Genomic DNA, 25,444 nt, shown 5'->3' on the forward strand with positions numbered 1-25,444 from the left:
CATGTTGTTTTGCCATTCCATAGCTCTTAAAAAAAAAAAAAAAGCACCTTGTTTTCAGACAGGCTTTGAGGATGCCAGTGAAAATTTGGGAGGGAGGAAGGGGAAATAAGATAAATAAGATTTTGATGATGAAAATTACTACTTCATAAATTATATAAAGAGATTTTCGAATTGAAGACAAGCATTATACAGTCCTGGAAAGTAGATTGTCAAGAGGATCTGGCAAGAGCACTCATTCAGCACTTCCCCTCAGAGCTGTATGGAAACATTGCATTAAGGCTGCTTTATTCTTGCATACAGTACAGTGAAATTCTGCCTTTTGTGTTCCAGACAGGTGATCTGAGTCCAAGTGAGATGTGGCACTCAGTGCCATGGTCTAATTGATGTGGTGATGTTCTTGTGATAGGTTGGACTCGATGATATCAGAAGGCTCTTCCAACCTAATTGATTCTGTGGTTCAGTAATTCTGAAATTTGTAACCCCACCACCACCTTTTTCAGACTATTACCCATAAACCATGAATTAATTAAGAACACAGTGAGTGTTATGCCCATTCCTGAAGCTAAGGTAAAACCTTGCAGCCTTCTGAACTCCTTTTCTTGTCTTGTTTATGCCTTTTCCTTTTCTTCTCCAGTTTTCCTTCTCTCCCTGACACAACACAGGTCTTGAGCAGGAAGTTCTGAGTATCTTGCATGTATGTCCCTTATGGAAGTCTCTGTTTGTAAAAATGACAGGAATTTCCACATTAAATGGGTTTGTTGCCTACAGTGTTAATTTTAGCAGTGATTTGATGAAAAACCATCTCAATTATTGCTCAGGAAAAAACAAGCAGCTTAAAAGTCAAAACTAAGGACGTTTTAAGACCTCAGGTTTTTTTAACAGATAGTGTAGGCCATGCTCATGAGTATTTTCTAGTTTTTACACAAGTGTTAAATGTGAAGGACTGGCTTTATATACCTGCAATCCCATGCACCCATTTGTTTTCTATTCAGAAGAAACCTCTCCTTGTGTATATGTGTCTCTACACACACAAATACTTCATCTTATGGATTACTTTCCAGAAGTATTTCTAATAGCTGCAGTGATCTGGGGACAGTGTTAAGAGCGATAAAGTTAAGTCTGAATACGGAAGAAACCATCCTTCAACCTGTGTCTTAAGATCCACCTATATGATCTTTGTATTTCCTAACTCAAGGCTGAAAATTTCTGCCAGCAAAAATCCAATCTTAAAAATAAGTTAATGAAATCTAGTTTCACTGGCATCACTGACTTATTTTCAACATAGCTTTTTTTTCATGCCAGGAATTTATTTCTTAATGGGAAAATAAATGCTTTCTTGTCTTTCAGGAAACTAGTAATTTCCCAATACTGCAACAATAATTTCCCAACTGCAACAATAAAAGCATTGTCAGTCTGTGAGACTTCTCTTTAAAAAGCATCAATGTATTTAGTAGGCTGTGGTAGCTCAGACTGTAATGCTTTGGCTGTCTGACTGTGTTAGATGTTACTCAAGTGCTCTCTTAAGCTCCAGTGCATTTTCATTATCTTGAGACCAAGCACTGTTTGGTGGGCCAGAAGCTCCAGTGTTGAGTAGTTATATTATTGATACCTATTACCCAGTGAAGAGTCCTGTCACTTCCACCTTTAAATTCTTCCCAGTACCAAAAATAATTTATTCTGTCGCACAATTTTTATAGATTTATGTGTTGAAATTGTCAAGGTTTACTGCTAGTACTGCTGAACAATGAAATGCTTGTGACACTGAGCTCAATTTGTCTGATCTTTCACAGTCCAAATAAGGAAGATGGTACAGAGGCAATGAAGAACTTTTGTGTCTCACTGCAAATCACCTCTTTTGAGTCTGGATACTAAAAAAGAAGAACTCTTTTGAATTTTAAACACATTTTTGATCATAGTTGATGAAAAATGCAGAAACAATAATTGAATCAACCTTTCATGATTTGCTTCAGTTAGAGGTAGAAGAGGCATTATCTGAATCCTTACGATTTTCTGCGCTACTTTGGATATTCTCCTGTGATAATCCTTCAAGATCCTTATTACATGCCTAGCAATATTTGGTATGAAGCAGTTGCATTAAAGTGGAGGTTCTGAACTACAATGAACAAGGGAGTCATGAAATAAAATAAGTAGAGCTAAAATAGAGCCCTTTTCACTTGTATTCATTGCATATGGTGGACAATATAACCATTCTTCTTTTGCCATGCTCTTCACTTTACAAACCAAACTGAGTCTTGGTTGGGCAAAAGAAGAATGGTTAAATAAATAAATAAATAAAAATCTGGGAAAAGCCATCCTGTCATTATGCCCTGGGCAGTGAGCAGAGGGGCAGGATGCCTGCTTCATGCATTTCAGAGACCTTGGTCATGTGGCTCAATTTGTTGTTGATCACAAAAATGGAAGTTTTGTTCTAAGAGCTGAATCATTGTCAGTCTCTGCTTCTTCCAAACAGATATGTGTGTGCTGTACTTTTTGTAAAACCCCAACATGAAACAGTGCAGAGCAGGACTGGGCTGTGGGATTCTGGAGAAAGTGGAGGTGGATTAGTGTTGCTACTGTTCCGTCTGAAATTAAAAAAAAACAAACAAAAAACAAAAAAACCAATGAAAAGTCTTCAAGGAAAGATGTAAGAGTAAATAGTAATTTATATACAGTATGCAAGAGGACTCTTTATTTTCCCTAAAGAAGATGAACTGGTGGAATCTATCTCTGGAAAACCACATAAGAATGGTAGTAGGAAAAAATGCCTTCCCCTTCATTTGGACACAAGTGGTTTTTTGTAACAGCTGCATTTTGTTAAGTTGTTTTTTGTTTAGAACTTATACTTTTTGCATGCTGTCATGTTGCAAAATTTATGAATGGGCATTTTTCTCTAGTTGAAATCAGTAGTTTTGGCAAGCAAGACAAAATGTCACCACTTGGGAATAAGGAGGGAGGATGAATATAGGAAAAGAGGAAAAAACTGAATCATAGAGTAATATGACTGTAGAAGTATATGAACCTTTTTATGGACATGTCATGTATAGTTAGCCAGATCGTTTAGAAAATTGATGTTGCTTCATTCACAACATGTTGATTTGTACCAGTTAGGAATCTGGACCTTTGAGAATACATTGTTATATTTGCAGATAGAATAGTGGTCACATATGACTGCAAAGCCAGTGGCCTGGATGCTCTCCTGGATTCAATCCATGTAATTTTAGCCATTTGACTCCACTTCAGTGACTAATGTCGTGGAAAAGCTGCAATTACATGCACAGTTTTTTGATCAGCCAAAGGAGGGAGCTACATACACTTCTTTCATCCTTATGCCCCAAGTAATTGGTCATGCAATGAGTGATTCTATTGCAGACACAGCAAATGACAAGTTGAGCCAAAGAAAAACTTAAGCTCAGAGGAAAATGAAAGTTATTGTTATCTTACATATTTTCCATCCTAAAAATGGCATTTCTCAGTCAGGGCTGGTGCACTTTAAATTAGTAGTCTCTTCACGGAATGCTTGCCTGTAAATATTTTATAGAATATACATGATAAGAAAAAGTTATTCTGCATTGAATTTTTTAGAAAATATGAGTTTAAAAGGTACACTTTCATTCCAGAGACTACATAAAAATAGCAGTAGTCAGACAACTTTATAGTCTGATAAAGGTGTTGTCCTCACAATACAACTCACTTGATGTGCTAGCCTCAGTTAAAAAAAAAAAAGTCTTTGTTTATTTGAGCTTTTCAAGTTGACAAGGGCAAGTCAATGTTTACAGAGTATTATGCACTATGCTATAAAACAGTTCTTTGTGATAAACACTGAATGCATTTAAAAAAAAAATCTCTCATCGAGATAACAGCTGTAATTTTTTTACTATGCTGTGACTTGTAACCAGTCAAATTAAATATCAGTAATCATTGTGGTGGAGGAAGAGCCAATTTAAGGATCTCAAACTGTATGAGGTTACTTGTTCAGCCTGGAAGAAGAGACTGAGGGGAGACCTCACTGCACTTACAACTTCCCTACAGGAGCAAGAGGAGGGGCAGGCACTGATTTCTTCTCTATGGTGATCAGTGGCAGGACCAGAGGGAATGGCCTGAAGTTGTGTCAGGGGATGTTTAGGTTGGAAAAAAGTTCTTCACCCAGAGGCTGTTTGGGCACTGGAACAGGCTTCCTAGGGAAGTGGTCTCATCACCAAGCCTGACAAAGCTAAAGTGTTTGGACAATGCTCTCGGGTACGTGGTGAGACTCTTGGACTCTTAGACACTGTGCAGGGCCAGGGGTTGAACTTGATGATCCTGATGGGTTCCTTGCAACTCAGCTTATTCTGTGATTTTGTAGTAAGTTTGCAAATAGGCACTTCAAACACATCCTTCCCAGCTGGTTTTGTTTTTTTTTTTTTTGAGGATAAAAGCAAGGAAAAACAAAAATTTTCTGTGAATAGGCTGTTAAGGATAGTGTAACATTTCATCATTTTAACATCATTGCTTTTATCTGTTAGAGGAGTAGGAATAGGTGGCTATTAGGTTTCTGACAAATGAATTATGGCCTAGACACATATGCTGGGAGCTGACCTAACATTTGACTCTGGATAGTTGTCATAGCAGCAACCTGAATAGAGCAGATTGGTACAAGTGATGGTTGCAGAACTGGATGCAGGTTCAGTGCTAATGCAATACATCTGAATATTAATAAAAATGCACATGTACTGCCACCAGGAAATCACTGCTATGGTGTGTCCTTCTATTAATATCTAATTCCTAAATTTTTTTTTTTAATTGAGGTTTGTGAGGAGATGTTATTGATCTGCCTCCATACAATTTCTGGTGCTGTTTTGCTGCATGTAATAGGGGGTTGCCATAAAGAAAGATTCTTCAAGCACCGTTTTATTAACAAAAATAATGTCTGGCTACTGCAGACCAGGAGCAGTTTGTGTTTTGATTAAGAAGGAAGGAAATTACTGGTGGACAAATTACAAGTAATTGTGAAACTGCTTTGGTAGAAATGAATTAAAAATCTAAATTGCAGTGAGGGCATGGACCTCTAATGCAAGATCACTGTATCTGGCTTTCAGCAGTGACTGGTAAGAGACTTTTCAACCTTCATATTTGGAGGACAGAGACAATTTTGCAATTAATGCCCAGCTTCTAAATCTTGACACTGAGGAGTTTTTTCATGTATTACTTTCAGAGAGCAGGAAATAAGGAAGAAAGATATACATTTGGGTCCCTGATTGTGTGTTCCCAATCAATGCAGCTCCCAGGAGCAAGGAAAAAATTGTAAGGGTTAAAATTGTTCTCTATATTCTGTATAGAGAACAATATTGTATAGAGGCAATATAGGGCAATGTATTGTACAGGGCAGATTTGGACAACACTGGTTGCAGAAAAGGGAGTTATGCAAAAAAACCTCATCTCCCAGCTGATGCTGGAGGATGCCCTGCTGAGGCAGTGCTGCTGTGGCAGAAAGCTGCAAATGCAGAGGAAGCACAAAGAAGTGGTTTTGTGTCAGGGTGATGGAGTCCTTGTCACAGCTATTCAGTATGCAGGAAGAGCACATCAACTGTACATCCTTGTAACAGGTGGAGGAGAAAGCATCAGGAGTTCCCTTCCTTTTGGGTTTCACAGAGCCTAATTTGCTCTAGAGGATGGAGGAAAAAAGGCACTTCATCCAAGTGACAGCTGTGCAGAGGGATAGGGCCATGTCCTACCTCTGCTGTGTATTTACATAAGACCTGAAAAATTCCAGCTCAAAGTGATTTTTGCTTTAGAATGGGAGGCTTCTGGAGTCTTAGAAAAGAGCAAAAAGAAGCAGATGGTTCACTTAACATAAAGCAAACAAATAGAAATCAGAATCCCAAAATCCACAAGAGGCAAATGTCACTTAACTTGCAAAGAGCTCAATGCCTCTTAACACTACAGAAGATTTATTAGTAATAGCTTTTTGTGCTCAGACATCTCTTTGTGATTTGGTATTTAATAGGGATGAGAATGACTTCTTCTACTTCAATACTTTATCCTTTTTTATCTGCATTCAAAGTGATCACTAAGATGACTGTAATGCCCTTGGATACCCACACTCCAGTTTGCATTTCAGGCCTTGTTCACTTCCATCATTCCCCCACCTAGTGATTGCTTTACTTCTAAGTTGGTCTTTGGTTTGTTTTTGTGGTTCCAAATGATATGCCTTAACCACTGAGGCAAAAAATGTTATGCAGGCACCGTTTAGCTGCATGTGGATTATTGTCAGGAGATCAAATTATGTACAAGTATGGGGAAGCTTAGCTTCCTACCCAGAATGCACTGGCCATATTGTCAAGGGGAAGAAAATAAGTGGTATGCATTGTATTTTAAATCCTGCTGCCTTTCAAGTCAGTGGCAAAATTCCTGGCTTCAGCAGGGCTGGATAGGGCTCTGTCATTAGCAGATGCAGCTGGAGAGGATGCCAAGTATCACAGGGCAGCCCCCCTCCCTCCACACTCCAGACCAACCTACATTAAATTTGCTACATGCAATGGAAAGGAATAATGTGCAAGGCATGCAATTGCAAATAATTTCATGCCTTGGATTTTCAGTGAGGCCCTAAGGTGAAGAGCTAATTTTTCACCTCAACACAGAGATCATTTAATTAGAAAAAGCTGTATTTTTCCAGGCTCTTTGTGCTGAGTGTGTGTAGTTGAATTTCAAGCTGCTGATTTCAGAGTATACTTTAAAGCACCCTGAGCTGCAGTAAGATCTTGAATGTGAAGTAAAATTGATGTCAATGTAAGCTTTCTGTTCTGGAGGCTGATAAAGCTGAAGGCACAAAAATGGAATAGTGTGTTGTTTCTTGGACAGGAGCTTTTAAGCAATCTTATCCCCCTTCCTACCACAGGTGGAATGAAAATGAACAGGGTTGGGAGCAGCTTTCTTCCAGGTGTCTTTACCATCCATTTTATGTCAAGGAGGCAAAAAAGGAAAGGACAGCAGACATGTAGATATCAGAGTTCTCTATTCAGGTCTGAAGGTGGAGAGTTTAGAGTCAGGACTTCTCTTCCTCCTGCTCCAGCCTTAAAGGCCAGTAATAGAAAACATTTTTACTTATCCATTCCTTTCATATGGCAAGAAGATATTAAATGTGAAGCATTTTCTTGCCTGTCAGATGTTTCTATCATAGACACAAGTATGTATTTCTTTTCCTGTGCTTAGCTAACAACTTCATTGCCCACACCCCCCTGCCCACAGCAGAGGCAGGGAATAATGTTTCTGGTGAGTAAATCCCCATTACCACACAGAGTTTGGGCCATTTAATGACATCAACACAAGCCAGTGTGCATGAGCAAAACCTAATTTTTCAAGAGAGGCAAATTCTGGTTTTGGTTATTGAATTAATAAGATTTAGTAGGTTTTAGAGAGACATAAATTAATCCTAAATTCCAAACATCAGTTGCACAATGGATTCAGAAATGTTCCTCAATTAGAACATTAGAACAGTTCTGCCCACAGAAAATACATGTACAAGTGAATGCACAGACTGCTTATGTTTGGTGGCAGGAACATGTTTGTGATTCAACAACTGGCTTGATGTCCTAAACTAAATTTAGAAACATATTTTTCTAAGAAAAAAATTAAACCTATAATAAGCTGTGGGAGCAGGAACTGAATGCAGTGCCTGAGAGCAGCACCAGCTGCTAAAGAGGCTAGGCAAAGGACAAGGCAGCCAAGCAGGCTGTGGCCAGCAGCCCAGGCATTGTGCCAAAAGAATTCTCCCCTGAAATGAGAATATTTGGGGAACAGATTTGCACTGCACTACACATATTTCATGCTTATTACTCATGGTATTTCATATTAAGCTTCAGTTTTACTGTCTCCATTAATAAAGCAAATCAGAAAGTGCATTCTCCAAAGGCCAGTCAAAGTTCATTTCTTTGTTTCTTCCAATGGCATATGCTACTTTGGTTTGATGATTATGGAGTCAAAAGGCCATGCCCCAAACATCACTTCTTATATTCTTAATCTTTTAAAATACAGAAGCTGCACAGTACTGAAGTTAAAGGATTATGAAGTTCTATAAAAAAATTAGAGCAAGTCTTCTTCAGTAGCAAAATATTCTCTGTATATGAAATAGTTGAAGACAGGGTGTGGAGGTCAGGTTTGTTTGGGTTTTTTTAATACCATTTATTTTTAAAATATTTTTTTTAAACTGTAAAAGTTAAGTTTTGCCTGAGACAGTATTTATTAACAGACACCCTGCACTGAATTAATAGAAAGAATTTTATTTTCCACAAACATGCTGTTAAGGTTTTAATACAGATTTGAAATAAAATAATAAGCATTCAAATTTTTCAAACAGAGGGTAAAATATCTTTAAAATATCTGAACCTACCTTTGAAAAGAAGAACCAATCATTAAGTGAATATAAAAAAGCAATTGCTCACTCTCTAACAGACAAGAAAACTGGGGCTTTTTGGTGGGGTTTTTTTGGGTGGTTTTTTTTTCAGAAGATCTATAACTTTGACTATAATTTACCTGTGGAAGCAAAATTATGGTATCTGCAGCGGGCTTACTTTTTTTCCTTTCCAAAGTGGAACACACAGACATTTTTAATTAGTTGAAAATGAGGAAGTTAATTCAGCATTGACCTCAAATGCTTCATGTCTAGGCCATCATCTGTTTCTAAATGAAGAAGAATTTAATTTGGAATCTAACATAAAGTGCTTTGGTCCACTCCTCCTGACACACACTCCATGATGTGTAATAATAAAAGGAAGTCTGGAGCAGAAGAGAAATAGGAAGAATCACTCAAAATCGAAATCGTACCCCACAGTTTTCCATAGAGCCTTTTTCAGTGGTTGCATCTCAATATCCCAGATCTGGCAGGAGTATGGAAAACTGTTTTGTGTCAACTAAATAGGTTGGCAGTGGTGGGAGTGATACCAGTTGTAGTGCAGTAGATGAAGAGACCTATAGTGGGAGGTTTAATTATGGTGACCATGATGATATTGTAGTAATAAATCTGCAAAGCTGGCACAAGCATTGCTCCAGCACTCCCACACATTGTTCCTTGTGTGCTGCCTAAACACTTGATTCATAAGTTTAAAGATTGGTGCTCTGGTGCCACAGTCCTTCTGCACTGAATGGAGTCATGCTGATCTATCCCAGCTGAAAATGTTGCCCATCACAGTCACTGGAAAATGGCATTTTGGCAAGGGGGGAAAGAAACTCCTGCAGGAGTACCTTACTGAGATAATTTCTTTAGGACCGTACACACAGGCATGAAAAGTACTGAGTAAAATGCTTGATTGTTAACATAAAAGTGGAGGTGCCTGAGGCATAGCAAGGCTTGTTCTGAATGAGAGAATTACACTGCAAAGGAGGAATTCCTCTTGCTTTGCATATTTCTGGTTCAGCAGTAAGTACTGCTATGCCTTTGTCATCACACATCAGTTTCAGTAATACATTGATTCATTCACCACCATTACCTGCAGGCAAAACCACTCTGGGGATGGCAAAGGAGGACATTGTTTTCTTGCAGTTTATGTTGTTTCTCTTTTGGAAGAAAAGTCAGATATTCAGACTCCTCCATTAGTACTGCCTGTCAACAAAGAGGCAACAAAAATGATCAGTAGTTATGATCTTCTGCAAGGTGCTGGCCTCTGCAAAGAAATTGGCTTTGAGAGGTTTTATGTAGCAAGATGAGAATTAACATGACATAACCTCTACTTCATTTCCCCTGAATTTTTACCTTTATTTTCTTCAGATTTTTAGCTACTCTAATTCTAATACTCCTATGCCCTGGAGTTCATTATGCAGTGCTTCACTTTTGGGATCAGGCATGTACCAAATGAAGTCTCTCAGGAAAGATCAGGTTTAGCAAACCTGTGCCCTTGGTCTTGTGTCCTGAGTGACCTTAGGCTGAGAGCTCTGGGGAGGAGACAGAGGGAAGGAAAAGATCCTTTCATATTCTCCTGTCAGAGGCTGAAGGAGTTGGCGCAGTCTTCCAAGGGAAACTTCCTTTCCTTTAATGGAAAATGGGGGCTGGGAGTGGGTGGGGAGGTGTAAATGGGGGAGGTGGGGATTCTCAAGGTTGACTGCTTAAAGACAAAGCCTCAATCAATAGCTTGTCGTGAGGTCCAAGGGAAGGATCGTATCATGCTGTGCCGCTCTTTAGGTCAGAGTAAAAGTCTGCCTTTGTTTTCTGCCTATCCTAAGAAGAAGAAATTCTGTATGAGGCCTGGGCCCTAACAATTCTCTTCCCTCTGCTGGCACAACAGGGAGGCAAAAATTTCCTCCTGTCCTCTCTCCTGTTGTCCTCCTCTGCAAGGCAGAAAACGGTGGCTGAAGACTCTTCTGCTCTTCACATGACACCTTTGTCTGGATTTGTCCTGCTTTCTCCTTAGGAAATGTCATGTGTATTTTGTGAAATACACTATCACTCACAGGAGTTTTGCCAAAACTCAAAGGTATTGGCACAATTCCCATATTCAACCAGGCCCAGTCCTGCTTTTTACATGTCTGAAGCTGCCTGTAACCTGGTACCAGCCATTGTTGGACATTTGTTTTAAATTTGCACTGAGGAAGTCACTGCTGTGCACACACTGTGAGGCACTGTGCAGTCTTGCACTGGGCATCTGTCTTGTATATTGAGACAACTTTCAATTAGTAGTGGTGGAATACCTAGCTATCTAAATTATTTCATGTATTAAAATTCTCTGGAAAAAGAAAGAGCATGACCAGTATAGCTTATGAAATAGTTTATGAATGGTGATATGAAGTTATGGTGGTGCAACCTAAGAAGAGAACAGCAGGAGCTATAGAGAAAATTAACTTGCAAGGACACTTTCTAACATTAGTCCACCTAAAATGGGATTGCTCCATTGAATCATTAAGCTTTTGATTATTCCTTTATTCCTGATGCGAAAAAAAACACACCAAGGAGAGAACATTCAAAAATGAACTATCTAGACCCTCACTAAAGATAAGGCCCTTATCTTAAGGGCCACAGGAAAAGATAAATGCTGTCCCTTTCCATTTGGGTGGAGAAATGCAGTCCTTTACTAGAACTCAGTTTCTCTTTCCCAGGGACTGAGATCCCAGGTAACTAAACTGCTGTAGAGGTAGCTCATCCATGTGTCTGTGCTCAACCAGCAGCACTGGTGACCTCTGAAAGCTCATGCTGCACTTCTGCTACCACAGTGGATAATGAGCTGAAAGGCTGACAGGCTGTGAACAGTGAGGCTCTGCTTTAATACTGCTCCAGCAAAAGTGGTTCTCCAAGCTCCTTGCAACAGCTATACAGTACTTCTTCCCAAAGGATGTTTTCTGTACTGCAGGTGATGTGGCAGTGGTGAAAAAACAAGACGCAAATGCTGCAATGTGAAAACACCAACCTTTTATTTAAGGTGAACATGCCCATTCCAGTTTATAAATTATGTGTCATTCTATCAGAAATGCAGAAGTCTGGGGTTCATATATCTCTCTTCTACACAATAGCACCATTTTTATTTTGATCTTCTTTTTCCATGTCAGTCTCACGCTTTCATTTCTTGTTGAGCACTGACTGATGTCATTTTTGATGCCTGGTGACAACACTGATGGTGACAGTTCATTTCAGTGTTAATAATCTGAAAGCAAAAGGAACCTATGCCATTCTAATCTGAAACTGAAGCATGGCTTTCTTTTCTTGGCTGTATACCCTGTGTCAGGGGACAGTTTGGAGATCCTTGAAGTGCTGGCAGCTAACTTAACATTTTGATAGGCACTCTTCAAGTTTCCACATCACTGTTGGTGTTTCAGGCAGTTTAGACGCCTAACTGGGCTCTGTATTACACTCAATTTAAATCAATTAGACTGTATCAATATTTCACCACCTTCTAAAAAACTCTAGTTACATTTTTTTATCAGAAGTAGGAAAAAAAAAATTATACTGGACTTCAAAGCAAAATTATCGTTAGTACCTAGACTTCTGGCAGTGACATGTTCATTATGGTTGCCTCTGCAGGCTAGGAGCACTTTTTCATGTAATCTCAGGTTTTCGGGCCAGAAAATTCTACTCTGAGACTGATGTGCTCTCCATGTAATGATGAGATGATAGACTCACAGCTAAAGCATGAGTGTTCAGCTTGGCTGGAATACCCAGCTCCAACTGAGCTACAAATTGAGTAGTATGTCACACAAGAATGGGCTTTCTCATTTTTTATACATACTTGATTTAAGTAAGTAAAAGTGAAGAAAATAATGCAGAGAGAGTGGCAGAGAAAAACATAGTCTAGATCTGATAACAGAGTGGAAAACAATTTAGCAATCCCCCAGCTGCTCCTTACAAGCGGAGAAATAGTGTGCAAACCCAAGAACAGCAATTATGTCCCACTTGATTTTACTGCTAAGTCCACTCCTGAATTATCAAAACATTTCCTAGTCTAAGAAATATCTGGCATGAGTTCTGTGATATTATTTGAACTTTACTTCATGTTTTATTTTTGCCAGCTTGCTCAAATTTGCATTAAGTACTTCTGGATAAAGTCTCAGGGGTCTTTCTGCTGGCTGTAAGTAGACCTCATCCATAAATCTAGTGCCTTTTCCTGCAATGCTGTTTTGGAGGATAACTAAACTTAAAGGGGAAGGAATCTGTCTAAAGATGCAATTATTTTGTTATATTTATCTGTACTGATGGTTCTGGACACCAGGTTATGGGACTGTCAATAGATGCATCATTTTAAGGAATAATGTGAATAACCTGGGAGGTGGAGAAATGCCCATGCAGAGATATTATGTGACAAATATAAATATAAACATATATATAAGTCTTGAAAGGTTATTAGAGAAGAACTCTTCCCCTTAAATAAAATATTGCTGTGTTATAATTTAAGCATTTTCCTAAAGAGTCTGTAAGATTCTAGCACTCATTTTTCAGTTTGCAGCTATAGGTCCGGTACAGCAAGTTGAAATTTCAAGTAGATGTTATTTTTCTATTAATAATCCCTCAACGTAAGGACTGGAAATTTTGTAGAACTTTATTCAAAATAATTTGGAGGTAAGAAGACATGATGCCACATGGCAAACAGGTCACAAGGGTTAACACTTCTATATGTGAATCCAGAGGCTGTAGCAAATGCTTTGCTTTTCTTACTGTGAATACTGAAACTCTGCTGACTTAACTGGAAATTTGGCTTTTGTTCATTCCACTGTAAGAGAAATAAGGCTTTCTGGGGAAGGTGGTATCTTTTCTTAGATAAGCTTTTGGGCAGAGAAGTTCTCCTGGTCTTGCCTTACAGTGCCTCCATGCTGAGGTTACAGCTGTAAGAGCACATCCTACAATATTAAAAGAAGTCCTTTTACAGGACTATAAATATTCAGTACTTTAGATGGGAAGGTCAGCCAATGCAAAGGATTACTGTGTAGCTTCACTTGGATTTCAAACTTAGGACATTATGTAGGTCTATAAAACTATGAATTATGTAGGTATATTTTCTTTCTTTTTCAAGCCTCACTAGTCTTGAACAGGCTTTGTGTAGTGTAGTTTATTTAGCAGTAATCCCAACACAAACCTTAGCAACTGGAGAGGGGAGAAAGAATGTGCAATGGAAACCAAAACTGAAGTGAAAATTCACATCCATCATTTGCAGATATACTATTTCCACTACTGCTAAGCACACTGAGTCAACAGCCTTACTGCAGAATTAAGAGAAAATTTGGCCTACTATGATATGCCAAAGTAATGTTTAGCTGTCCAGGCTTCCAGGATATTAGCTATAAAATTAAAAGCTGGGTTAGACACTAGAGAGTTACTTTAATGTAATTAAAGCTAATAAAAGATCTAGTATTCTGTCAGAACAATGTGTGTCATCCAAGCAGTTGGTAGAATCATCACTTACTAAGATCACCTGACATTTCCTATTACAATACTAGGTGTGCAGTTCAACGATAACTTCATGACCTTCAGCCAACAGGGATTACATTTACTCTTCTCTATGTCTTCCATCTGTTGAACTCTTTCAGAGATAATTACAGCCATTTTCAAGAATGAGAAAAAATTTATCCTGTAAAGATAGTTTGATCCTTAAGTGTATTTACCATTGCTTAAAAAAAAAAAAGGCTCTGTGTTTGCTCTTGACATCATGATGTCATTTATACCCAGGATGTAACACGATACACGTTTACACATTCAAAGTATTTTATTTGCTAGATTCTGATCCCAGTGCAGAAAGAAAGGGAAAAGTGTTGGGGCTGGAGCCTGGTGAGGGTTGACAGGAGCAGTGAAAGCAAGGGACAAAGGGAAAGTGATATTATGAGAAGTTGAGCGAGCTGAGGCTGGCAGTGTGATGGAAACTGGCCAGGTGGATTAAAAAACTAGTGGTGAAAGAGGATCAGACACTACTAATGAGAAATAATGTGAGTTGAAACCAAGAGCTACTCTGGCTAATTATGGAACCTGGCTTTGCTCCCTGTGGTCCAAGATTTTTGGGATTAGGATACTGATAGGAGTCTGAGCATAGAGAGAAAATCTCAAATGGAGCCATCAGTGGGTGTAACACTGATTAAATACAAACAAGGAAACAAAAGCCTTGAGTTGTTGAAGCTGCTCAGGTATCTGGAATCAAGAGACTTGTTTAGAAAGGAGAGATTAGGATTTGCTAGGCAAGAATATTGAAACTGAGATGAAGGGTAGAAGACAAGACTGGAGAAGCAAAATCCTCAGGGATTTTGCAAAGGCAGAGCACAAGGTGTACACAATCTGGTCCTGGCAACAGCAGATTGGTGTCTAAGAAGGGGCCAGATTCTGGGCCTTTCAGTGGGAGCCAGGTTTCATGTGGTTTATCCTCCTTTAAATACCTTGCTCCATGCAGATGGTGATGGCTGCTTACCCTGGCAGCTGCTTCTCTGTGCAAAAGCTGAGATGGGCAGAGAACTCCCAGCCCCACAATCCCAGCCTACCTCTGTGGATGTAACAGGGTGTCTCGTGATGTAACTTCTGAGTTTGTTTCCAGTTAAAAACTTCAGAGTTCTTAAAAAAAAATTTACATAAAGAGAAGCTCATTATGTTGCTACAGTTGCAGAACTCAAGAACTTTATATATTAGGTAATTCTAGCTTAAGGTTGCCTTTGTTGCAGAATCTCATCATTTGAAAAGCACTGATAAAAGTCCTATCTATCAAGAGTGCTGTAAGGATTAATTGAGTATGCTTTGAAAAGTGTTATGTGGTTTTATCATATGTTTCTATTTACTTTACTTTTGATTGCAGAATTAAATTAGCAGGATTCAAATGAGAAAAATATATGAGACATTATCTCCTTTCTTCTAAAGCCATATTACAGGCTACTGAAACCTAAAAAAAAATAATGTAAAGCCTGCTTTGTTTTTTACAAGTGAATGATTTTTTTTCCTATGCTGAAAAAGTGGAAGACCATATGCAAATAGGCTTGCCTATTTGTTTGAAGACTTATCTGCATTTGAGTTTTCCTAACCTCAAAGTGGCATTCTAAAATAAGTGTTTATTGACAAGAACAACAAGCAATCCACATTTTTCAGTTTAACTTATTAAAAAAGGCAGTATCAAGAAATATGAAGCGAAGATGTTTTTGCCTTTCTGTCTCTTTTCTAATTCATGGGGAAAAAATCACGCTGACGTAGGGGCAGTTAAAAGCTGTTATTGTCAGAGTCGTTGATTTGTCAGTCTGGCAAGTACTGCCTTATTGAAAGCAGTAGCTCTATGCATGTCACCAGCTTTGCATTTTTGGAATATTATTATTTATACTCCTTTTGCAGAAATTTTGTTAGCCCTGTGGTGAGCTGGCACTGGCCATGTGAGTTGATCTGCACATACACTCCATGTCAGGATGTACATTTACGTGTTAGCAATGCCTGTTGCTAGCAGGGAAGCCAAGGCAATAGTACTGCTCTCTCTTAATTGGAGTACACTGAATTTCTGACGCTTGTATGTATAAGGGATCAAAACTCAATGTAGCACAGATTTGCCAGGGCTCTCTATTTTCAAAAACTATTGCTTTTTTTGTGGTATTTTGGAGGTGGTGAAGGAGATGGGGCACAGAAGGGATTGGTGACACTGCTAAAGATGCTTCTATGAAGACTATTTTTAAAGAGTTGTGTGTGCTGTCCCTCTGCTGGCAGGGGAACAAGAGGCTGGGAAGTGCCAGTGAGCCTTGCTCTTTGTACCACAGTCCTGACATTCTGCACCAACATCATGTTGCTGTGGATAGTGATTCCTCTGTAAACTATTCATTTGCTGCTCAGAGCATCAGTCAGAGCAAAGAAGGGTTTCTTCAATATACAGGTTATGTAGCAGCTCATGGAAAATTTTGTTAGGATGTACTGTCCTCAGAGGGTTACTAAATTGCTTTCCTGATTAAAAATAAAATCAAATATATGTTTCTATCTCTTCTTTTGTGGGAAAAAAAAGTGTTCTCCCAGTACAGACCTTGAAAAAAAACTGAGATATAAATATCTCTGGTATATATCAAGTTGAGGATCACAGTAAGGACCTCATACTTCCTCTTTTCAAGCCAAAAGATAAGTTTTTATTTTAGCATGCTTTTGAACCTACAAACTATTTTTCCATGTTCTGATTTCAATAATTTTGCAGGTAATGTGCTCAAGACTTAAATAGCTTCTCCTCCAAAATAAATTCAGAAGAGAAATATTGTTAGAGGAATGATTTATTTCCTTTGACATATACTAAATTAAGATAGTATGAGTCAAATTCTAGATGAACACATGTTTTATCTGCACCTTGGTCATACTTCTTATTAAAGGTAAATTATAAATAGTTTGAAAATAGTTAGTTAATACTTCAAAAGTTTAGTATATTGTTATGATGACAACAGTATATGTTCCAGGTAGTTAGGTCAAACATGTCTCTAAATGGTTAGTTAATTGCTAATGATTGTCTTGAAATCAAAGTATTTTTTAAATAAAATTTTAAATAAATAAGCCTTTTTAGTCTAAACATTATACAGGGAGAAACAGCAGGTGCTGAATAACTAACACAGAATATTTCAAAGATCTCTGTTTTCAGTGGAACAACAATATATTTAATTCCTATATTACTTTAAAACCAAAGGTATTTCAGGTGAAAAGAATGAAGAGAATGAATCTATTAAGAATGAATCTCAGGTGTACAAAATAAATATGATGTTAATATTCTCCATCCCCAAGAAAAAGAGAGACTGGCTTCTTTATCCTTGGTATGACTCCAAGGGAAAATGGCGCAGCTTTGCCATTTGAACATTTAAAAAAAAAAAATCCATTTCCAAACATTTCCAATAAAATGCTTTAATCCCAGGGGAATGTATGAGAGGCAACATCTAACCCCCTGGAACCAGGCTCATGGTTCATAATCCTACCAGTAGGGCTGAAGCCTGAGCCTACTTAGAAAAAGCTTGACAAAAATCCTGCCCTATTTCTGCATGTAGTTGGAGTCATGAAAACTGAGGTAAGCACTTAATTAAGGATCAGATTTCATGTCTGAAATGTACAGCAACTTATTCATCATTTAGGGACAGGTGATCAGTGTGCTGCTTCAGGAGATGTGTAATATTCAGAGGAAGCCTCCTTTTGTGTAGTGGCCAAGAGATTAGAGTTCATACGCAGAACCAGGAGTCCTGGTCTCAGCATCATCCTCAACTCCTTTAGCCTGCCTGAGAATTCCTTCCCACTGGAGTGCCCAGACTGCCCCTCAAGCCCCATCCCTCGGCACGTCCCAGTGTTTTGTAGGGCTGTGATTAGTTGCGTACAAAGATCCCCTTTCAGTAGCACCGCTCCAACCTTGGATTTCTGACCTCAAAGCCGCCTGTGGATTTTGTGTTAGGGAGGAGCTGGAAGGGAGCCTCCCAGGGCAGAGCTTCTGAGAGGGACCTGAGTCATGCTCCCTTCCCATGTGCAATCTCTGTAGCGCCGTGAATTGTGCATTCCTTCCCGCGCAGTGGCACAGCTTCAGCGACAGCTCCCACCGCAGCTTTGCTTGGAGCCTGGTTGCTAGGAGATGGCAGCTCTGAGTTCAGGTCCCTCCTCGCCACAGCCAGCAGAGACCCTGCATCCCAATTCCTCCGCCTCTTCACCATGCACGGTGACAAGTAGCCAGAACTCTGGTCTCCCACTTCTTGGCCGTGTGCTCCAAAACACGTGGGCTGGTGTGCACCGAGGTGCACCAAGCTGCCCTGCTGCCTCCTCCAGCCAGGCTTTGCCTTCTGAGCTTTGCCAGGAGCTGAGTGCATCTGCTCTGCAAGAGACTTCCAGTAAGGGCTTCAGTGCCCTGACTAGAGGGGCTCTGGAGGACATGTAAATCCAGGGGCAGCAAATCTGTGGGTTCCAGACAGCGAGGATAAGAGGACCAATCCTGAGACACTCAGCGCATCTATAGAGTTAGTCCTGTTTGTACTGTGCCCCTAACGGAGTTTAGTCCTTGATAGTTTTGCAGAAGTTCTGCTGTTGAGCTCTGTGAAAAAAAAATGAGGCTCTGAGTGAGTCTATGGCAGGAAGTATCATTTAGTTTTAGACATAAGGAAGCAGAACATCTGAGTCTTGAGAGTGTTAAAATTTTGGCCGATGAGTTAAGCTATGTTGCCAAGATATAACTTTACTGTGTAGCATATGAATATTCTCTGAGAAAATAATATGTTTGCTCTCATAAGAGATATCAATGACCCTTGGAGATAGATATTAAAGTTGAATTCCTGGCAAAAATACATTGCAATTGTGGCTGTTTGTTTAAAAGATTATTATTACTTAAGAAAATGCTTAGGAGGCCACTTTGGCCAACTTTCTTAAAAATGTAAAGTTTTGCCTTAGCTCATAATACTGCCCAAGAGGCCCCATTCTTATTGTTTATGGAATTAATTCTCTGATGGTTCAGAGTTCCATATTAAATATTAGAATTTCTGTTAATACTCCCTTCTCCTGAGTTATTTCAGTTGTGCTTCAGGTGAAAATCTCTTTCACCAATAAATACCTGCAAAACAGGGATGTGTTCATCTAAGAAAAGCTGATAGTGTCTTTCTGAGAAGTGAAACCAACAAGTGCTCTCAATGCATACAGGATTCACAGACCTTTTTATTTCAACACAGAGACTGAACACTGCTTGAACTCTTTGATCTAAGTAAAAACTATAAAAAAGGTTTCAGAAATTTTTATAGAATTCTTAATAAGTTTGGTATATTTATGAACCGTAAAAGACTTGTGCAGCAGAGATATGCATAAAATCCTACACAAAGGGGAGGTAATTTTAGCAGATCCTTTTTTTTTTTCAGTTAACTGCTCTGAAAAGGTCCTTTAGAAACAAAACTTCCATAGATCCATTTTATTTGAAAACACTGAAATATGTTTTCATCAAAGAGTATAAAATCAAACCCATTAAAAAAGTCAAGAAACAAAGAAAATATTCAAATACATACAGACTAAATCATATTTTGTGTCACTGAGGTCCCTGTGGCAGGATGAGCAGTCACACAGTGATAGTTTTCCTTGTTTCCATCTACTAAAATGCATTAAAGCGTCTCTTAATGCTTTTCTTTATTTCACCTGTGTCATTAATAAAGTTGCTACTGGGGCATTCTGTGATCATGAATGGAGGTGAAGTACTCCAAGCAGTAGATAGAGTCAGTACAGATGGGGAATAATACACTTTCGCCTGAAACATCTCCTTTCAGGGAAAATTGAAAGGCTGTTGTGCTAAATTCTGTTAAATATTATGCTATCATCAAAGAGGCAAACAGAAAGCATTGAGGAAAGCTCATGGTGTACAAACAGATGCTGCTGTTGCACAGATAGCAACAGTATTCAAGTCACTTTTGTGGAGGCACCCCTACTTTATGGCCTTTGTGTGGAAGGACATTCACTGAAGCTTCTCCAAACATAAGAATGCAGTTTTATTCTATTCTTCTATTCCTTCTGTCACTTCTGAGACTGATACATCAAAATAAGTAGATAGTGCATTCTGTACTGGTTTATCTTAGCAAGAAATACTTGGTTCTCTGACTTGTAAGAGTCACTCCATTACTCAGGAAATGGCTGCTTCTTTCTTGCCCTTTCCCACTATTCTGGACAGAGTTGGGTTTTGAAGAAGAGCTCTTCAGGGTGAGAGGGTGCATGTTCTCCTTTGAGAATCAGTATGGCTGGTTTGTGGAGCACAGATAAATGCATATTCTCAGATTTTTAGGAAACCTGTATTCTTTCTTATTTCCATTGTTTCTTTTCTGCTGATATTTGGTAAATCAGAAACATATCTGTGCTTGTTTATACTTTTGTAAAAGCAATAGATGTAGAATCTTAACCATGGAAAAGACCTTCATGTGCAAGGTGAAATGTAACCATAATGCCAAACCTTTTCTTGTTTTTTGCAGGATGAGGCTGCTCCAGCTGACAAGCAGTGCAAACAGGAGCCAGCCCAGGTCACTTACTCAACATCAGCTGTTTCCAGCTCGCAGGAGGTGTTGTACATCAACGGCAATGGGACCTACAGTTACCATAGTTACAGAGGGCTCGGAGGTGGGCTGCTAAATCTCAATGATGCTTCTAGTAGTGGTGAGTTTCCTTACAAATTGTGGCTGTATGTATATGTGCTGATGTGTATTTCCCCCTGCTGTACAGAAAGCTAGTCCATGGGGTTCAATAGCCAAAAGCTTTTATCACATAATGAGCAGGAGCACAATCCTGCAAACAGCTACTGCTGAGCAAAATACTTGCTCCCTGCATGCTAGTCTCTTTCCAGCTTCAAGGGATTAATACACAATAGGGCAAGACTGAACCATAAGCCTCTAAAAAAGCTGAGCAAAAAAAAAAGTCAGGTTAGATCTTCAGTCTGTTTGCATAACTTTATAGGACCCTATCATTACTGTCCTCTCCTACACTGATCACAAAAGGTGGCCATTAGTATATTTTTGACTCAAGTTTCAAAACACTCAACTCCATATTGTGTAACACAAATGAATTGACACAGATTTGTCACATGGTCTCACCAGCTACTTTAATTTACTGCAGATAAGGATCTGGCATAACAAGTGTTAAATGAGAAATCAGCATATTCATTTATACCCTACACTAAAAATGATAAGGTAAATATGTGTCACCATGAGGTTGTATGTCTCTCTGAAAAAAGCAAGTGGTGTCACTTATTTAGACAACATTCCTTTCTTCTTACATTGGCATGCTTTTGTAATATAAAAATGTAAGCAAATTGTAGTATTTGTTTGAAATTATCCCTCATATTGATTTTGTACAAATGCAGAGCAATACCCTTCTGATAAAAAGGGTATTGTCTCTCAGTCAGAGAAATGTGATTCCTCTGGAAGTCTGAGGTTTTGTCGACTCCCAGGACTGTACTTAAAGAAATGTCTCAGAGGATGGAGAAATCCCTGGGGTTTTGCCCTGGCTGATCCCTGTCTGGCAGGTGAGAGTGCCAGTCCTGCTAGAGTGGCTAACTTAGGCTAGATGATAATTGCTCAGTTACAGCCTCTACATTCAACATGGTTAGCAATTTTCAAAGTGCTACCAGGATTGCAGCCTACAAGGAGTTATTGGAATGTGGTGTGCTGAGGATCTTCAGTCACATATTCTTCCTCACCCCCTGCCTGCAAAATTCTCAAAGGTCCATTGATGATTTGTGCTAAGTTTTCGAAAGTCTTTAAATAGGAAATACTTTAGTTGTCAAAAGTCTTTGACTCAGTGTGAATGATGATTACAATTGTTTCCATACACATGAAGAGCACATCTGAGGCACTGAATATAGTCTGTGACCAAATATTTTCATAACTGTAAGACAAGCCATGGAAATCTGGGTTTATTTCTGAAAATGCACAAGAACGTTAAAATTGTCTTTTACATTGTGTCCAGAGAAGATCTAAACCAGTTCCCACTGAAAACAGTTGGCTTTTGCTCTTTTACCCAGCTAAGAGGAGGATTAAGCTCCCCATGTGTTATTTGTCAGCAAAAGCCATCAATATTGTCCTGGATTATATAATCTTAAACTGTGAGAAATCACAACTGTTTTGTGTACTTGTTTTTCACTTCAAACTTCTTGTAATAGGATCCATTTTCATAACTAGCATTTTGCAGTGACTTGTGGGGTTTAGGCAAAAGTGTTCTATGTCGCTTCAGCATGCAATTTTAAAAATTGATGTACAAATTAAATGCCTTTTGTAGCATCACAAGAGAGGTTTGTTGGCAACAAATAATAGGGAGCAGCACCCCCCATCCAACCACCCACATTTTTAGCCATCAGTTCATCGTGCCTTGTGATTAGAAGCCACGTCTTCTTTGTGCCTTTAACATAGAGGACTACAGTGGTTTTTTCACAATTAAAGCTCAAGACAGGTTTCTATACAGACATATACTCAAATATTTATTCTTCCTTGCCTTTCCCTACATGCACTGGACAATTTTGTCTTTATGTCCTTTTACTTTGAAAACCCAGTAAGCCATTGCACTTCCCCCCTCTGGTTGCACAGTTGGAAGGTTGTGCAAAGGTGCCCGTCTTCTTCACAGGAATCCTACAGAAGCCAAAGTAGTAAGCTCCAGGAACCAAAAGTCTTTGTGTGCCAGGACTTGGAAAGCAGTTGTTGATGCTGACAGTCTAGTTAGGTTGGTGATTTGTGATCCACTTGCTATATCATGAAGATCATTAGGAAAGTTGTGGAAAGGCAACTCCATTCATTCCTGAGTCTCATTGACGCAAAACCAACGAGGAGCCAACCTAATTATCTCTCGGATATTAAGGGTAAATTGCTCTGGCTCTGGTAGCTGGTTTCCCCACAGGAGGAGCGAGAAGACTCTGAGGCCAGTGAGATCTGTCAGTCCTCTATGATGTGTCCGTTGGTAGACAGGAGGAGTGGTTGCAGTTGCAGTTGACTGGGGTAACCATTGCCCTCCTGACAGACCTCATAGGACTTTTGGTTGCAGTCATTACGCTGTTTCAAGGACTCTTGTTCCAAACATATGCAAGGCTGTTAAAATGGTTAATGAGATACTTCTCTGGAGAACAGGATATTTACTTGTGAATGTTTTCAGGAGTGAAGAACTAATTTGAAAATGCAATTCCTTTTCAATATAGCAACCTATCAAATGTTCTTGTCACATTTACAGATGTTCTCCTAGTGTAAAAACAAATAGGGACCTCAGTCAGAATGCATGTATAAACAAATAAGGTCAGTTTTTTTGTATCTGCTAAAACAGAAAAAAAAGAAGTTGCAATAGCTGCAATAGCTATCTAAAACTCACTGCTTGATTACCTATTTCTGGACCTTCCCCCACAGTAATATAATAATTAATGTCCAATTAACTCTCTGTCTAGTAGTCCAGCTGATGTATGTATTTTGTATTCTGTGACTCATTTAATTTGGCTATTTCCTCCATATAAAGTTCACCCCTACTCTGACCTTACAGACTTAGCTATCTGTTCGCCCAACTGTTTGGTGGCTCTGGCTCAGGGACCTCTCTCTGCCTCCTGTTGCAGTGCTTCCTTCCTCATGGGGAGGTCAGTCCTTCCACATGGCTAATTACAGAGCCATAATTAGCTCCTCACACAACTGCATGGGGCAAGCCTTCATGAAACTGCTCAATATGAGCAAACAGAATGTAGCAGCTTGTGCAATGACCCCTCCTTTATTATATGCTGGCAAAAAAGCGCAGAAGGAAAAGGCTTGGTCTTACAGCGCCAAGGTGTCCTTTCCCCCTCCTTTTAAACATTTTAGGCCAATCCAGCTTGGCTGGAAACATTCACCAAGCAATCTGTGGGTTGACACACTCTCTGTCAGCCTGTACATGGGCTGGGGAGAAGCCTTTGGTCATGTTGTATTTGATTTGTTTAGACGGTAAAGGAGAGCTACTCTTTGAGAAGGGTGGATTTCCACAGCTCCCCTTTTTTAAGGCTAATGCAGTTCCTGTTAAAGAACTGAATAGAGAATCTACAAGGTGCCATAGCTCAGTGAATGTAAACAAATTTGTCTGCCAGCTCTTAGCCAGCCACAAAGGCTTCAGCTGTCCCCCTTCTATCATTCCTGGACTGAGCTCAGAAAAATGTCCAGCTTGAGGGCAGGAGGGTGAGGACAGGAGATAATGTTGGGAGCAAAATCTCTTCATACCAGCAGGAGCTGTTGAAGTCCCTGCATGCAGCCTGAGCGTCTCCTGAGGGAGTGGGGTTGGCTTGTCTCCCCATATATTTCAGGGCAGTGGGTTGCTATCTGTCCTCTCCTGATGACTGTCAGCACTCTCTGAAGTTATGTTGGACTCCTTGGAGTCATGGTCTTTGCATTTGCTTCGTTTCCTGAAGTTCATTTCCTGTAGGAGTTGTGGGATGTGTTTCGGCTGCCATAGCTGGGTTGCCTGGAGGTGATTTGGGACTGTTTCTTCTGCATCATTGTCTGGTTTTCTAGCCAGAAATGTCAGTCAGTTCCTTTTGTGTGTGTAAAAAGAGGGTGTTTCATACTCTGTGTTGGGCTGGTCATGCAGAATATGCCCTCATGTCACAGTAAGACAAAGTGTTGTGTCTCCATTTCTCTCCACAGATCTGCAGCCTACCTCCACCACAGCCACAACTCAGCACTGCATCCCAGGCACCACGAACGTCCAGTCCCCTTCCAGCTCAGGTGAGTTCTTCGGCTGAATCCCATAATGTTCACACCATGGCAGATCCTGGCCCTGGCAGGCTTCTCTTTCAGCCTCCTCTCCCATGGGCAGGCCTGCAGACCATGATGCCCCAGCTGGTGGTTGAGGGGCTTCCCCGACACTGCTCACCCCTCCCTGCTGCTCCCTTCCAGAGGCTATGCCCTCCAAGCTCTTCCCTGCTTTAGCCAGGCCTCCTACCCCTGTGCCAGTCAGCCTTTCTGGTCCTTTGCACCCTGGTCCTGCAGATGATGCAGCCCTGCTGAAGGCAGCGGGGTAGCTGGGGGAGCCTCCCGGGGCAGGCGCTGCTGACCTCCCAGGAGCAGCACGACCATGCTGATCTGCAGCAGGGAGAGGAGTACTGAGTGCCCCTGTCCACTTGTTCACGAGACAGCAGGGAAGAAAGGCACCTCCTTTCCACGTCCAAAAAGTTTTTCAAGTTAGATCCTTCTGTAAAATCTTGGCGCTTGCATGATTGATGGCGGTGATAAACTTGGTGATATTCTTGGTGGCAAACTAGGGGGAAAAACCCCAAAATATGAGAATATCCAAAATGTAGCTAGTTTTTAAAGTATTCAGTGGGTTATTCATAGGCTGGCTTGCCAGGATGTAGTAGATAAATGGGGTTTTTGCTGTGGTTCCTCTCTCCAGGTCTTCTGTATACCATACTCTTGCACAGTCTTTTGTGGTCTCAGTGCTACCCTGATGACATCAAAGTGGAGAGAGGGGAAAGAGTTTGTCTCTAACACAGAGCCTGGAGCATGAAAAAACAGATCAAGAGTGATAGATATAGGAACCTGGGACAGTGTGTTTAATCCCATTTGAAAACCCAAAAGGTGGGGTTGGGAGAAGTTA

General features: G+C 39.9%; 1 protein-coding gene across 3 annotated transcripts in view; it reads left to right on the top strand.

Moving 5' to 3' along the window:
- NOL4 (nucleolar protein 4) overlaps nucleotides 1–25,444 on the top strand; it is a gene marked incomplete at both ends in the record, with an annotated part of 183,696 nt that overhangs the window by 152,758 nt on the left and 5,494 nt on the right. For 2 of the 3 annotated variants that reach the window (XM_084203143.1, XM_084203144.1), the window contains one exon: nucleotides 20,335–20,515. In XM_084203143.1, the coding sequence (XP_084059269.1) occupies nucleotides 20,335–20,515 (181 nt within the window). Of the gene's footprint in view, nucleotides 1–20,334; nucleotides 20,516–24,492; nucleotides 24,574–25,444 lie in introns of all 3 variants that reach the window. The other variant, XM_084203142.1, reaches the window with a different exon arrangement.

Source organism: Fringilla coelebs, assembly GCF_963513975.1.
Source record: "Fringilla coelebs genome assembly, chromosome: 1".
Taxonomy (NCBI): Eukaryota; Metazoa; Chordata; class Aves; order Passeriformes; family Fringillidae; genus Fringilla; species Fringilla coelebs.